This window comes from Mastacembelus armatus, chromosome 13, assembly GCF_900324485.2.
Source record: "Mastacembelus armatus chromosome 13, fMasArm1.2, whole genome shotgun sequence".
Classification (NCBI taxonomy): Eukaryota; Metazoa; Chordata; class Actinopteri; order Synbranchiformes; family Mastacembelidae; genus Mastacembelus; species Mastacembelus armatus.
In genome coordinates this window covers 10,744,251-10,761,036 of record NC_046645.1, presented here as the reverse complement: position 1 = coordinate 10,761,036, position 16,786 = coordinate 10,744,251, and the positions used below count along the sequence as shown (strand labels likewise).

At 42.5% G+C, this 16,786-nt stretch overlaps 2 protein-coding genes across 3 annotated transcripts; both read right to left on the bottom strand.

Annotated features, from left to right (window-relative positions):
- Positions 1-133: 133 nt before the first annotated feature.
- On the bottom strand, positions 134-1,903 carry actmap (actin maturation protease). Its single transcript, XM_026318218.1, has 5 exons — positions 1,871-1,903; positions 1,657-1,759; positions 1,347-1,473; positions 995-1,065; positions 134-863 (listed from the first exon to the last, which is right to left on the bottom strand). The coding sequence occupies exons 3-5, from the start codon at positions 1,463-1,465 to the stop codon at positions 481-483; spliced, it is 573 nt and encodes a 190-aa protein (XP_026174003.1). The 5' UTR covers positions 1,466-1,473; positions 1,657-1,759; positions 1,871-1,903; the 3' UTR covers positions 134-480.
- LOC113136978 (tripartite motif-containing protein 59-like) lies at positions 1,864-16,635 on the bottom strand. 2 transcript variants are annotated; one of them, XM_026318194.1, is made up of 15 exons: positions 16,569-16,635; positions 15,267-15,577; positions 14,954-15,130; positions 14,639-14,818; positions 14,086-14,265; positions 13,662-13,793; positions 13,256-13,384; positions 12,336-12,440; positions 12,197-12,268; positions 11,871-12,033; positions 11,701-11,795; positions 7,070-7,233; positions 2,938-3,100; positions 2,199-2,267; positions 1,864-1,995 (listed from the first exon to the last, which is right to left on the bottom strand). In XM_026318194.1, exons 2-14 carry the CDS (start codon positions 15,519-15,521, stop codon positions 2,262-2,264), a joined length of 1,821 nt encoding a protein of 606 aa, XP_026173979.1. In that variant the 5' UTR covers positions 15,522-15,577; positions 16,569-16,635; the 3' UTR covers positions 1,864-1,995; positions 2,199-2,261. The 2 variants fall into 2 exon arrangements, with proteins under 2 accessions (XP_026173979.1, XP_026173988.1); XM_026318203.1 differs by lacking the exons at positions 1,864-1,995; positions 2,199-2,267; positions 2,938-3,100 and having other exon boundaries at positions 7,120-11,563.
- Positions 16,636-16,786: the final 151 nt, after the last annotated feature.

Below are 16,786 nucleotides of genomic sequence, written 5' to 3'. Positions count from 1 at the left end.
GTGTGTTCTTAATGAGTCTTTCGCAACAACCAAACACATCTCAATCCTACGCTGAGATCAGTGTTTTCAATACTGCTTTTACTGGAGATCCTAAAACATTTACAGGTACATAAACAGTGAATATGACAAAATCTTAATTTAACCCATTTATTTTATAAATGTATTTCAGTCAGCAATGAGTGAAGTACCTCATGTAAATCTGTGAGAAAAAAATATAATTCGACATAAAAATAGGATTGTCTCATCTTAGGGAAATGTGGTCTGGTCTAACAGTGACTTTTTTTTTTTATACGTTATATATTAGAATTTAGTACAGGGCAGTTCTAAAAATGTAACCAGAACATAAAATACCCTAATCTGATTGTTTTACCCAATTAAATCATTTTAAATGAAAGTTTAAAGTATTCATCATAAAGGGGGAAAAAAAAATCCATTTTTTTATGTCCTACTACCACATATGGTAGTAGATGTTTACATGGGTTATAAAGCCGGATAGTATTCACTCCTCTTCACCAACAGCATCATACTCTTTATTACTTCTGTCTTTGTGTGGAGCAACACCACCTGCCCAGCCAGCCCAGCCTCCACACCTCCTTCAGGAACTACATAATGTTTCTCATCATTAGCTCTCTGAGGGTCCATCGTCCTCAGCTGCCTGTTACTCTGAGCTACACTGTCTAAACTCCACAGCTGGTAGCGCAGACTTTTACCCTGCTTAGCCAGGACATAAACTTCTCGGAGTCCTGTGCTGCTGGCGGGACAGGGAGCACTGGTGTCACTGGGCAGGAAAAGCCAGGGAAGGGTGGGATCAGGCCGAGCGTGCTCTTCAGCTACACTCCTCTGCTCTAAACCCAGAAGAACACCTGCAATGATTAGAAACCGTAGTTGTAGTGTGTTGATGTTTAAAAGTATCAACAGGCTTACTTTCATGAAATGCTTCATTTACTTTTCACAGTATGGCCTGTAGTTGAAAAGCACCTTTATCCATTCTTACCTGAAGCGACTGCCCAGTGTGCCCTGTGGCCATTATGCTGGCATGGCTCATGGTTGTAGTCTTCATCATATCTGTACATACTGTCAAGGATTTTTGCCCTGTAATGTTTTCTAGGTTGGAGTATGGCCAGGCTGATAATGAATCACTGAGGCTGACACAGATATTTATATTTGGGACTTAAAACAACATCTAACAGCCAATAATGGTTTTTCCAACATAACCAAAACATTTATACAGATCTCTGTGTTATTTATCAGCTAACATATACTCAAATTTGCACAGCCTGAAATACAGCACCTTAACCAATGTACAGCTCTAACGGGAGGCAGCAGTTTTGTCAGGTCCAGGATACGGGATGAGAACAGGCTGTCTCCCCCACAGGTGAGCAATGATGGCTGCTGCATTACTGCTTAAACCTCCTGACAGAAGTTCTGCCTTACAGCCATAAACCTTTTCTGCCAGCAGGGCCATGTTGTTAGCTGATAAAGTGAAAATCTTAATGAGAACATAAAGAAACAGAGTAAACTCAACATAATGTGTAGCTACAATTTAGTTTCCCGTAAAAAAAAAAAAAAGAAAAAAAAAAAAAAAGACTGAATTGTTACTTAAATAAAACTTTAGAAAGTTATATGACCAGTCATTTTTAAAGTCATATTATGCACCTGGTCCTTGGAGTCACATGTCATATTTGGTCCTCAGGCAACAGCAAATGATGTGAAGGTATTTATGTTGCCTTCAGGAGGCTCTAATGCTATCAGAAAACTTCTGTGGGAAATCCATTATGACAGAAACACACACACACACACACAAACTACTTCAGTACTAGTTTGGTCATTTTTAATAGTCTGGGCTAAAACAGTTTACACACTTTGTTACCTGAAAACATTTCACCCTGTGCTGTGTATCCCCTGCTCACTGCCGTCTGAACCACGGTTTCCATGTCAATACTCAGGTGTGGCTGTCGAAGGTAAGCAGCCATCCACAGAGCCACCAGACCACACCTGAAAGGTAAATGAGTAACACACAGTTACACCCTGGCAAACATATGTTAAATGCATCTCTTAAACATCAGAGCATTCAGGTCCAACTGCACACACAAACTCTCCCCTGTAAATACAGAAGTTGTAGTTGTGTTGTACAGGTGTTTTCTTGCTTGAATCTCAATTAAGGTGTCATTTGATAAGGACTGACTTTCCTGACTTACTGTGGACCATCCTGGATGAGGGAAGGCACGTATGTGTTCACAAGTATCCACTGCAGGTCCTTCCTAAAACTGAAGCGCACACACACACAAAAAAACCCCACTGAAGCCTGTGTTCAAACAGTGTTGTTTCAACTCTGTTAATTTGTGGCTAATATAACAAATCATTATCCGAATGATTGACCATTTGCTAAAACATGGTGAAAACGGCCATCAGAATTTTATAGAAGTGACCTAGAACCCCAAAATAATAAGTTTGTGCACAGTGCACTCTTATTTTGAAATAAAGGCTAAATGAATGGAGCGTTAAAGCAAAATCATGATGCACAGAATTTGCCAAGGGCTGCTCATGTGAATTGAGATCAGTGCAGTGAGAACTCTCCCAGCATGCACTTGGGCAACAGATCCATGAGCATAGGCCTCATGCTGTATTTGATTCTTTGGTGCTAGGGGTTTGATGTTGATCTATACTGATCTGCACGATGTTTTTACATTTTCAATACTATTAAACATTAGATATTACCAGGATTGCTCCTCCATTCTTGTGCAGGCGACTTGTCATTAATAATCATAATCCTGTTTTGAAAACTAAACTTTTTGTAAATTCTTATATAAAGCAGCTTTAAAGCAAAAATGAGTTCTATAGTTCACCATTTAATACATTTTAAATCTGATATGACATCAGTCAAAATATTTAGAATTCAGAATATTTAAAGTTGATTTCCTGATTGAAAAATCTCACCTGCTCTCCCTCTGACTGAGCAGTAAGAGGGGCTCTGTGTAGTCCCCCTCTACAGGACTCCTGCTGCTGGCTACAGTCTGATACAGCTTCTTCTTGGGTGTTGCAGTTGCAGCTGCAGCTGGGGGAGGTGGTGGGGCAGGAGGTGGTGGTGGTGGAGGAGGACCTGGAGCAGATGGAGGTGGTGAGAGTGGACACTCCACTGACATTTCCTCTGAGCTTCTTTCAGCTTAACTCTGAACGACGAGGTAGTAGCTCAGTTAGTATTTTCAGCAAATTCACCAAATAGCAGGTTGCATCAGCTGTTGACAGTAAGCGGTGGGTTTCATACAGGCTGTCTCTCTCCCACCGCTCACATCTGAGATACTAATGCGTGAGAAGGAGATGCTATACGTTACTCGACGTCACAGGAGACGCAAGCTGTTAATGACCATTGCATTCAACCTATTCTAAACTATGAACTAGTATCGGATTGTTTGTTTAACCTCGGAGTGAATTACAAAGACTACTTTAGTCAGTAACTTCCGGCGGCTCGCACTGGAAATGACGTCAGCTGTTAACGCGAGAACAGAGAACGAGATTTATTTGAATCGAAGCTTTAACCGTCAGGCACGTGGCTCAGATTCGCACATGTTGAGGTGGAAAAACCAGCAAATCCACGCAAAAAGGATTAACGCCACCATTAGTGATGGCAAAATGAGGCTTTAAGAAGCTCTGAATCTTTTTGAACCAGCGTGTTCCCATGAAGCACAGCCACATGAAGCCTTTGCAAATGTGATTCACCTTTCATGTGTATTATGAGATCTAACTTGTTCCTGAAATGACCTGACAACCCAACTGCATTTTAAGTCTTTGTTTTTTCCCATATTAAATCAGTAATTCTATCTATGAAATAATTAAAACAATACATTTTGAAATGGGATTGTCATTGATTCTGAATTTCACATTGAACTGGGAAGATGTTTACATAATACAATGAGGCAGAAGGAATGACTGGTGTTTATATATATATATATATATACATATATACATACATATATACACATATGTATATATATATATACATATATATACACATATATATGTATAGTACACAGTATATATAATATATATATATTATATATATACTTTGTATAATTAATATATATATATATATATAATATATATATACTTTGTTTGATGTACTCGATATTTTATTTCGTACTGTGCTTGGTGTACTGGATATTTTATTAGGCCCGAGCCCCCACCGAAGGTGAAGGCAAGGGACCATTATTACTGCTCAATTATATTAATATGTATATGTATACATATATGTAATTAATATGTATATATTATGATGGACAGGTAGCCGTGGGCCTGGAAATCATTGGAAATATTCTTCTTCTGCGCTTTAAACTTAAATTTGACCCCCTGAACATATTTGAAAACTCACAAATATTTGCCCACAATTCAAGATCGTGAAAATATTTTGTTTTTTAAAGGTTTCATACATGACCTCAAAACAATGGCTCTACAGCACCCCCAACAAAAGTCAAAATACATTGACTGGCCAACCGACACTCTCCCCGGGGGGGGGTGTCAATTAAGCGGGAGGTCAGCTTGGGGGGCGCTTGAGGAGGCGGTTTGCTTGCAGTGAGGGCCGTTCATCGCCGCTTGCGGCTATATTTTGGATTTTGGTATTGTGTTTGGTGTACTAGGTATTTTATTTGGTAGTGTGCTTGGTGTACTGGGTATTTTATTTGGTATTGCGCTTGGTGTACTGGGTATTTTATTTGGTATTGTGCTTGGTGTACTGGCACCTTCAGGGCTGTGACCCCCAAACTGGGAGAGTGGCTCCAACAGATCCCAGGAACAACATCTGTGCCCTCAGTCCAGAAGAGCACAGTGCTAGGAACAGCTAAGATACTGTGAAGAACCCTCAAACTCCCAGGCCTCTGGTAGAGGACCCAAGATTATATATATATAATAAAAAAAAGTTGCAGCACTGTTGATTTTAAGTGATTAACCCTTGTGCACTGTTTGAAAACACTACCCTTTTGTTACATTTGGGATGAAAACATCCACCAAAAAAACTGCTGTAAAAATATATAAATATTTATCTTATTTTTTTTTGCATAAATCTGTTACTCAACTTCAGTTCTGATCAAAACTACTAAATGTAAAATATATATATATATACACACAGGGGCAAAAAAGTATTTAGTCAGCCACCAATTGTGCAAGTTCTCTCACTTAAAAAGATGAGAGAGGCCTGTAATTTTCATCATAGGTATACCTCAACTAAGAGAGAAAATGAGGAAAAAAAATCACATTGTCTGATTTTTAAAGAATTTATTTGCAAATTATGGTGAAAAAGTATTTGGTCAATAACAAAAGTTCATCTCAATACTTTGTTATATACCCTTTGTTGGCAATGACAGAGATCAAATGTTTTCTGTAAGTCCCCACAAGGTTTTCACACACTGTTGCTGGTATTTTGGCCCATTCCTCCATGCAGGTCTCCTCTAGAGCAGTGATGTTTTGGGGCTGTCGCTCGGCAACACAGACTTTCAACTCCCTCCAAAGATTTTCTATGAGGTTGAGATCTGGAGACTAGCTAGGCCACTCCAGGACCTTGAAATGCTTCTTACGAAGCCACTCCTTCGTTACCCACGCGGTGTGTTTGGGATCATTGTCATGCTAAAAGACACAGCCACGTTTCATCTTCAATGCGCTTGCTGATGGAAGGAGGTTTTCACTGAAAATCTGACGATACATGGCCCCATTCATTCTTTCCTTTACATGGATCAGTCGTCCTGGTCCCTTTGCAGAAAAACAGCCCCAAAGCATGGTGTTTCCACCCACATGCTTCACAGTAGGTATGGTGTTCTTTGGATGCAACTCAGCATTCTTTCTCCTCCAAACACAACAAGTTTTTACCAAAAAGTTCTATTTTGGTTTCATCTGACCATATGACATTATCCCAATCCTCTTCTGGATCATCCAAATGCTCTCTAGCAAACTTCAGACGGGCCTGGACACATCTGGCACTGCAGGATTTGAGTCCCTGGCGGCATAGAGTGTTACTGATGGTAGCCTTTGTTACTTTGGTCCCAGCTCTCTGCAGGTCATTCACTAGGTCCCCCCGTGTGGTTCTGGGATTTTTGCTCACCGTTCTTGTGATCATTTTGACCCCACGGGGTGAAATCTTGCGTGGAGTCCCAGATCGAGGGAGATTATCAGTGGTCTTGTATAGCTTCCATTTTCTAATAATTGCTCCCACAGTTGATTTCTTGACACCAAGCTGCTTACCTACTGCAGATTCAGTCTTCCCAGCCTGGTGCAGGTCTACAATTTTGTTTCTGGTGTCCTTTGACAGCTCTGGTTTTGGCCATAGTGGAGTTTGGAGTGTGACTGTTTGAGGTTGTAGACTTGTGGATCTTTTATACTGATAACGAGTTCAAACAGGTGCCATTAATACAGGTAACGAGTGGTGGACAGAGGAGCTTCTTACAGAAGTTGTTACAGGTCTGTGAGAGCCAGAAATCTTGCTTGTTTGTAGGTGACCAAATACTTATTTTCCACCATAATTTGCAAATAAATTCTTTAAAAATCAGACAATGTGCTTTTCTGGATTTTTTTTCTCATTTTGTCTCTCATAGTTGAGGTATACCTATGATGAAAATTACAGGCCTCTCTCATCTTTTTAAGTGGGAGAACTTGCACAATTGGTGGCTGACTAAATACTTTTTCACTGTATATCCAGGATTTTAACTCTTTAAATGTCAATTTCCTAATCGATCACAGATGTGGGGGAGGGGAGCACAAAATAACTTATTTTCAATATTAAAAAGTCTGGACTGGATATTTTTTTACCCCTTAACACAGTCTTGGATATGTCAAAGATTAGTAACAATACTTATTTTGATGCATTGTTAGTTTTTGCACATGCATCAAATTTTAATTTTTTGAAAGATTTCAGTTTGGTTCCCCTGTTCTGTGGTGTGACAGAGACCACATCCCTGGGGTAAAAATTGCTTTTTAACCTACTTGTCGTGGACTTTATTGTCCTATACCGTTTTCCAGAAGGCAGTGATTCAAACAGGGTGTGGCTAGGGTGTGTGCTGTGTGTGACTATACTGTTTGCTTTCCTCACAAGCCTGTTGCTGTAGATGGTGTCAAGATCTGGGAGCTCCATCCTACATGGTGCAGGTCTTTCTTCTTGGCTACAGTGCAGCTTGTGTACCACACTGTGGCGCAGTTCATCAAGATGGACTCTATCACGTTTCTGTAAAAGTTCACTAACACCTGGTTGGCAGGCTGAAACATATGAAACAAGGGGAACAGGTCATTCGATTACAGTGATGGTGTCAGAATTTCACAGCATCAAGCCCATGTTTGGTGCATAGGTTAGGAATCTGGTGTGAGGGTGGAATACAATCATCAATCACCTTTACAAAAGCAATGAAACTGAAAAATATCTTAAAAAGGAACAGATTGGAGGCAAAAAGAAAAAGCCCAAAAGCTACCAAATGCATCTTAATACAATGCACTGCTGCTCCACACATGCCAATAGCATTGTCCAGTGTCAATTAATACTAACTTAATTGAAAAACAAATTTTAAAAAATCCTTGTGATGACATGTCACCCGCACAGCCACTCCTGGCCCTGACCATCAGGGGGAAAGGATGCTGCCCCATCGTCACATCCTGTGATCATGTGAGATGAACCTGGCTCTTCAGTATTGCGTCCAGACATTCATACACAATGGGTCCATTCACACAGGTCTCATGGCATGGCTGATTAGGGGAGGGGCATAAGAGGCAGGCATTTAAAGTTGATTACTTGATTCAAGGGGCACAAATTATTTAGCAAGGAGTATTAACTTAGCTCAATGTGCAAGTTGCAGGCTGAGAAGCTAGCATGCGCTAACACCAACACTCATTAAGCAGCATGAAGTCATCAGTCACAGAACTTACTTCAGTCATGAGCGCACACCCTTTTAACCGTCTGAGACCCCAGCATTGACTTCATGGATGTAAAATTTTTTTCTTCTGAAACTGTCTGTAATAGGCCTCTGAAGAAAATGTTTTGTCAAGTTTTGGTTTGAGTGAAAAATGTTGCAAAATTGAAAAACTTGGACTCACCAGTCCAAAAATTGGTACTGAAGAATAAATAACATTACAAGTGTCTTAAAATGAACTTTATTAACAAAACAGTTTGACATAGCACAAGAATTTAAAAATTACAAGAAAAAAAAAAAGTAATTTTATGTAATTCAAAGATGAACTAATTTGATGATCAAATGCCAAGGTGATTGTCACAAAACACATTTGTCCATATGTAAAGCACTGATACATGACACAATTTAACATAAATGGCTAACAGATTAGTGAGGGCTCAACTTCAATCTGACATTCTAAGGCCCTGTAAGAACACTGTAACCTTAAAGAGGCAACTTTACTGGTTTGGTGGAGACATTTGGCAGTAACTTGCGAGTCGTTTATTTGGTGGATGCCATCTTAGTTGAATTCCTCATTTGTGAAACTGAAGGAAGCAGTTTTTTGTATCTGTGAAGCACAAATGCACACAACACTTGATGCATACAGTTGATGTATATCCATCCTTGCGGTGCCTGCGTCAGCCTCTTTTATCAGCTTTTAGAGGCAATTGGCCCACATTGTCTTTGCAAACATCAGGAGGGGGAGCATTTTGGACAACCCTTTTGACACTTGGGCTTGATGGTTTTGCCTCATCCAGAGATGGTGTCCTTCTCTTCAAGGTACTGGTTTGGATTAGAGAGGTTGACAGCTGTGCCTGGAAGTGCCTCCTGTTCATGACTTGCTTTGCAGGGATCAGCAGTGTTCTGCAGTCACACTTGTATTGAAGCCAAGCACTGATGACTCCAAGGATCATGGTGTGCCAAGAAATGTATAAATACCAGCATGTAGATCGAATGTGGACCTTGTACTCTGCTGTGAACGAGTCAAGCAAATCACCCATGAATTGGAAGTATGTCTTCAGAATGGATGGCCTGCTCACTTCAATGTAGGACTTTGTGGGTTTCTCCCACCGGGAAACCTTGTCAACTGGGTGTGGACTATGAAAAGTGGAGAGAAGAGTGACTGACTGTCATACCACCTCACAACACAGATGATGTGATTTTGTTCCACTCTGCAGTCAAAACCTCCTCCGCCTTGTTTCCTCAGCTCCTTCTCCTCTGCTAACCTGAGGTTTGGGACACAAGCTGGGCATACTGTTCCAACAAAGTGGATATCACGCTCAAGGAGTTTGATAAGTAGAGGAACAGATGTCAAGAAGTTGTCTGCATATATCTTGTAGTTTTGGCCAACAGGAAGTGTTGATGCAAGCTTCATTACAACATCTCCTGACAATCCAAGCTCAGACTTTGCAAAATTACCCTGCACACTTCCTTGGTACATATCAAAGTTGCAGAGCATGCTTAAGATTGCTGTTCTTGCCCTGATCTTGAAGCCCCAGGGATGTGGTTTCCCACGCATGTATTGTCTTATTCCATTGAACTTCCCCTTAAAGGAACCATCATTTCATCTACAGAGTTATGCCTCTCTGGTACAACAAGAGTATTTCTCTCTGAATGCATCCAACCATGGCCCAATCTTCCAAAGTTGTCCTTTTCCTGTTTATCTGAAGCAGTGAGGTTGTTGACAAAGTGGATGGATGAAAGCAGGTACTGGAAACAGTTGCGAGATATTATTTCACCTACTGGGCCATAGTATGTGTCAGCTTCTTAGGAAACCCTGACACCAGGCATTTGTACTATGCCAATTTACAGGCTATCATTTGTTCCAGCTCTTCAACAGATATGTCTGCAAATGCTGAGCCATTCTCAGGGTCTATGCCTGACGGTAGTCCTCAGTAGATGGTGATCCAGCTCCAGTGGCCAGCCCATGCAACTGCTGGGTTATAACTTCCAGCAATTGCATCCAAGTGTTATACTCAGTGAAGCTTGGAGGGACAGGATCTGCTGCAGTGGAAACTCCGCAGAAAGTCTCATTACGAAGCTCAGTGGGATCTGGAGGCCCTTTCAGGGTGTCGGTCAGAATTGTAGGCCACTGGTCTGGATCTAGGAGCAGGAGGGGGGAGAGGGCTGTGGCTACACCTGGGTCTTGTCAGCTCCCAAAGTGACTTGCCGCGTGTTAGGTCAACATCATTGTTCTATAATGAGTTGACATAACGCCAGGTGTGAAGGTGGTCAGCTCCTGGATCTCAGCCACACAGTTGCCGACAAAGACTCTGAAGTGGCACGACTCAGAGATTAGCTAGGTGAGTACAGTAACAGTGCCAGACAACAGCACTGTTTTCTTGATGTCCAGGGTGAGCGCACTTTCAAGGGGATGAGATGAGCTCTGGCGAGGACAGCGCACAGTTCCAGTCGAGGGCATCAAGAGCATGCAGTTGGAGGTGACACGAGAGCGAGCCATCAGGAATGCCAGCTGTAGCTGTGACTACAGCTGGGTCTTATCAGCTCCCAAAGTGACTTGGCCTATGTTAGGTCAACAGCGGTGTTCTACAATGAGTCGATATAATTGCAGGTGTGAAGGTGAGTCAGCTCCTGGATCTTGTCCACACAGGTGCCAACAAAAACCTGTGGCACGACTCAGAGATTAGCTACGCGAGTATCATAATAGAGCATGGAGAGAACGCGCTTGCGGGCGACTTGAGAGCGAGCCATCAGGAATGCCAGATGTGTGCTGCCCTCGATTGTCAGTATTCTCACATAAGCCACTACCCCATTGGCCTGTTCTGACACATTCAGAACATACAAATCTCTCGCTCTCTAATGGGCGCAGTGATATACTTTGGGGTGTATGGGCGGGATAGAAGGACTTGAGGGAGAAACTGCAGCTCTTCTTCCCAGGTTCTCCACTGCTGGAGTAGTTCCGGCAGTAGCTGGGGGTCATCCCAGTCTTGATGTTGGTCCTAGAGACACCTCACCAGCATTTTGGCGCTGCAGGTGTACGGTAAGATAAAGCCTAGGGGGTCATATTGTCAAGCGAGACCAAATATTAATTCTTATTCACTTTAACCCTCACGCAGTCCTCGGTGGGGCACATCGACCAGCTTGCCGTGTTCATCATTGGCGTGTCCCCGTCACTCGTACGCGGACCATTCCGAGGTTACCCGGTTATCTGAGAGCCCCCAAAATTGTCCCAGGACCCTCCGAAAGTACCCGAAGCTATCTGAGAGCGAGGGCGACAGCGAAGACAAGTATGAGGAGGAAGAGAAGAGGACGAAGACGAAGCGCGAGCCCTCAACCCGCCGAGGCTGCCCGTGAACGAAGCCGCCCGTCCTGGGTAGCGTTGGTGTAACGTTGCCTCAGCCATCCACCTGTTCCTCACCATGGACATATGGCTGGTCATGCTGCGCGCCACTAACCGGCACGGCTCGTGCATCTACGGGGATGCTTGGAAAGGCATGGTCAACACAGACCTGAGTGCCTGGCAGGCGTGTACGGGTCCTGAGGTAAGGCTGCGACCAGCCTGTGGGATGCAGAGAGCGGTCACGATGCGAGAGCAGGAGTGGGGGTATCGTGTCACATTGGCGCTTTTTGTTTCAGGTTTAAAAATAAATTTTTCTAAGTTGTGTATCAGATCCAGATGTAAATACCTGAAAATAAAAGATGAAATGTTTATCTCTTCTCTCATATTCATCTTTAAGCATTAAATCCAAATGTTTTTAGTCTACAGCAAAAATAAAGGAATTAGCCTTACTGTTCTATATTTATCTGGGAGTGTATAACTTACATCATCAGATGAGAAGAACTGATCAATTATTTCAAGTGCCAATTTGTAGATATCATGATTTTCATGATTCTGCAGCTGCTCCACCTTTTCCAAACCTGAGACAAAGACCAAATAGCACATCATTGGATCACACAGTGACTGATGGTGAAAAAAAACCCCTGAAAACTCACCACCACATTCTTCAATGAGGTTAGCAATAGTTTCTGCCTCATCGTCGGCCATTTTGAGAATATTGCTGAGGCCATCGAGAACAACCTGCACAACTTGAGCATCCTTCACTGTCAGCAGGTTGCAGAAAGGAGGGATCACCTGCTTCTCAATTAGGTGTGCCACCTATTAACACAGTTAATATGACAAGTTAGAGAAGGAAGGGATACTTAATCAATGGAGTATACAAAGATCAAATGTTTTTTGGTGAGTAATGAAAAGGCAGAGTAGTTTAGTACATGCATGGTGAAATGCAATTTAAAAAAAAAAAAAAAAAAAAAAACATCACCTGATCCTTTCTCCCACTTATTGTCAGGTTGCTGATGGCCCAGGCAGCTTCCTTCTGTGTGCCAAAGTCACCCTAAAAATATATGCAAAGTAAGCAACATATTTTCCTTAACTTTGAGAACTATGAAAAGACTACAGACCTTGTCGAGCAGATGAATGATCATGGGAACTAGCTTGGCATCAATTACGGCCTGCACCTGCTGCTGGTTGCCTGCTGTGATGTTGGACAGGAACCACACTGCCTCCTACAGGACAAAAAGCACAAATACAGGAGTTAGTGCCATTTGTCTGCTGAGAGAGGCACTTAAGCCACACTGGTTGAGGCATTCACAGGTCTGAACCTAACCAGAGAAGTCAGGTTTAATGTACGACACCTTCAACCAGACAGAAGGAACCAGTGAGGGAAATCATACTGCAAAGACTGCCCATTCCTCTTAACACAGACTTAAAAAACAAAACAAAAAACTGTCAAATGAGCTTCTTTGTTTCTGAGAGTATGACCTCTGGTCGAGACAGGGTGCTGTGGGTGGGGCTAGGTCATCTTTAAGACTCAAATCCATTGTTCAGATCACAAAAGGGGGGAGGCCTCGTTTTCCAAGTGACCGGTCTGTTCAGGGTCCCCCTATCGGCCTGGCACACTTCTGTTGTGTTTTCTCTCTTGCGTGTGTTTTTGTTGTTGCAGCATTTCTCTCTTGCATGTGTTTTCTCTCTTGCATGTTTTCGTTGTTGCAGTGTTTCCCTTTTGCGTGTGTTTTCGTTGTTGCAGTGTTTCTCTCTTGCGTGTGTTTTCGCTGTTGCGCCGTTTATCTCTTGGTCTCAGTACCCTCTGGCCACCGACCCATGGGATCACACATTTTATCATCTGCCGATAGACAAGTATCCCCCCTCCTCACCCCACCCCAACTTGTCTCCATGCTGTGAATTCCTGCCATGGGTTATCTGTCATATCAACTACCTTTCCCACAGCATTCACACAGAGACACAAAGTCTCTGATTTCATCACTTCCAGACAACTGATGATCAGTGTGGACGAGGAGGAAGAGGACAGTGAATGTATCACCTTGTTGATTTTCTCCTTCGGGTGAGTCAGGAGGGCAGGGAAGTGGCTAAGGGCGTCACAGTTGAGCACCACCTGGGTCTGTTCATCTGTGCCAGTCACTATGTTTCCAACAGCCCTAAGGGCAGCAGTCTGGATGTGGAGAGGAAGTGTGACATTATTTCAGGAAAAATACATGTTTATTTATAGAGAATTTCTTATTAGAAAGCCACACAAAGCCACACAAAGCCACAAATCCTCAGACCCATTTTATTGGAGATAGGAGTAATTTAATTACAGTCATAAAATTCAATTTAAAAATTGTCTCTGTAGTGATTGTGAAACAGGAAGGTTTAAAATATTGCAATTTAACGAGCACAAATCAGGTCTGGTTGACTAAAGCTACACAGCACAAATGTTCTCTCCATACCTGAACTTTGACCTCCTGGTGACTGAGCAGAGGAACCAGATCAGGGACGATTCCAGAGTCGATGACCATTTGAATCTGTTCATGGCCAGCATCTGTCAGGTTACACAGGGCCCACACTATGTCCACCAAGATCTGGAGGGAGCATAACAGACTTTTCAATTTTTCTTTCTTTACATTCTGTTCTGCTTTGTTACACAATGATAACTTAGATTTTCATCTGGGAATATTCAATGGTGGCACTGCCTTTTTAAAATTTGTGTACTCAAGACTGACAGTGTGGTGGATCAGCATGCCGTTGGCTGGATCTGATGGGGTAGTAGTGGTGGGGTCTGTTGTTCTCTGGCCAAAGCCAGAAAAAAAATCTAATCTAAAACCACATCCTGCCAGCAGCTAATTCTCACTGATTGTTAAATAATCATCCTACCTGCTGCTGAAGGTACTGAGCTGCTCTTGGGCTGATGGAGAGCTTCGGGACTGAAGGCAGAGGAGTTTTAATGAACTCCTCCACCCTCTCGCGGAACATATGCACCTTCTCCAGGAAGATCATTTGTGAATTCTCATCTTCTACTGACAAACCAAAGGACACCAGACACAATTGTTCCTCCTGAAGGAAACAAGGCTGTTATCAGTACTGTGTGTATCAGTACTTCAATCTAAATTCAGGGGATGTTGAGCTAATCTGCCAATGTACAGCATTAATAATCCATACGGGAGCAGCTCTACAACCAAAGAACCGTGTTGACTTTTTACCCACCAATAACATCTATCCCATATGACATGAATCCAGGAAAAGTTTACTTTTAGATGGAGCTTTGTCTAAAACTTGACTAGTGCTTGTCTGAGAATTTAAGATTGGTTTGTTTTTGTCTGGAATCATGTGCTTTGTGCTACACACTGCATGCATGATCGATACAATCACTGAACTTTTGACAATGATGTGTGCTATAAAATTGAAGTAGTTCAGCCATGAAACACACCTGTAGCTGCTTCACTCTGTGGATCAGTGGATCATAGGCCTGCGTCACCTCTTCACCTGCTTCATCCAGAGCTTCCAGGTAGGCTTGCCTCTTTCTGGGATTGACTTCCTGTCGTTCCTGCTGCACCAGATCCTCACAGTGGGCCTTCATCTGCTCCAGCTGCTCCCCTAGCTCACACAGCTGACAGAGGGAGAGCATGCATTTAGATGAATGTTTGGTTTTCCATATATAAGTTGCAGTGGCATTGATTAACACAACATAGAAGTCCACCTGTGCCCATCTGTGCTCAGAGAGTCTGGGCAGTAGTAGCAATACCTTGAGTTTTTCTCTTTTAAAAGCCACCTGCAGGTCATCTATGGGGTGGCCCTGGTGCCGCCCAACAGTCAGACACAGCCCACAGATCAGCTTCCGGTCCTGGACGCAGTACATGTTCAGAGGCTGCTTGTGGTGCTCCGGACAAGATGGGGGTTGAGGCTCTCTGTCTCTTTGGTACTGAAACAGCAGATAAGCGAACGCACATGCAAGACACATGAGTATAAAGTGAAACGACAAAAGCAACAGTCAACGTCACACTGACAGGTAGTCAAAGGATAAATGTTTCAGCTGGACATGAGTAATTCTCTCCTACTTTCTCGATGATGGCCCGCAGAGATACGTTGGTGGGCAGAGCGTCCACACCTGATGGCAGCAGCTCAACCACGCTGCGACAGTTGGGGCATTTTAGCGGCAGGCGGAGTGAACGCCAGATGGAATAGTTGGTAGTCACATGGAGCAAGCTGTCCAGGCAGGTCTTACAGAAGGTGTGTGAGCACGGCAGAACCCGTGGGTCAGAGAACAGAGAGTAGCACACAGAGCATGTCAGGTCTTCTTCCAAGTTGTCCATGGTGGAAACTAGGAGGCAAGTTCTGGACTGAGGGCTTAGAAAGCTACGTGTTGCACCTGTTCAGCAAAACCCAAAATACAAATGCAAAGTAAATACAACCTGGGGGCTACTTTAAAAAAAGTGAAGAATGAAGAATATAATTATGTAATTATAATAATATAATTGAGTGAATATTTGAAAGGACAGAGTTCAACGCTTGCAAAGCAAGTTTTAAAACTTGAAGGGACTGATTTGTAACACTGAAAAGAATGAAGCCTTTGTTCCAGATATTCAAATTTTATTACCAAATGTTTGAGTCAGCTTTCAGTTTTGAAACCAAAATTTGTATTGAATGTATTTTCAAACATTCAAATACTAGTCTTCAGTATTGCTAATTGTGACCTAGCTTCACCTCATAAACCTATAGGTGGCAGTGTAACGCAAAGCATAAATCCATGCTAGCCAATCAGAATGCTGGGAAAAAGAAAAAAAACACGACTGATTTCCCGCTGTTTTGTCACCGAAATGGCGCGCTTTTCCCTTTGCTACTTGATGTTATTGAGCAGTTGTGTTTGTAACGTTACATACAAACAAGCAAACATAGTTCGCACGAACGTAAGAAATAGGACCTCTCTGACCCCATACATGTTACTCTTCACTGTAATCTAACAATGGACGTAAACAACGTTCATAAATCTAAAACTCCCGTTTTCCCCTGGACACACCCAAACCCTAAACTTTAGAGTAAGGGTTTGGGCCACTTTGGCCGGGATTTTCAATAATAATCATTTTCTATGACTTAAAAGGGAGTTTTTATGTGGATGAAAGGCCAAAACGCATGAAAATATATCAGTTTTTCAAACACCCGGCCTAAATGTCATTTAAGTTGTTTCCACTAACTTGGCTCACATGCTATAAATTAGCCTTATTAACGTTACTTTTTCAGGAACACGTCTACTCTTGTTACCGCCTGTTACATCAGTTGCCCGGATGTAGTCTCACTTACACATCGTACATTGGTAATAAAGCGGAGATACGAGAGAAATACTGAGTTGAACTTTAACTCACCGTGTCCGAAGCACAGTGTCTGTCCAAGAAGACACCGCTTGCACTTCCTGTTCCTTCTCGTGCTGCCTTCAAGAGCTCTCGGTAAATTCCCAGTCCTAGGGAAATTAGCGGTTAGCTAGTGGTTTATATAACTTTACTTTTCTTTCCGCAATGAACGGGGCGTGTGTATTTACAATGTTATGTTGTCATCGATATTTACTAACTTGATAAATTAACGG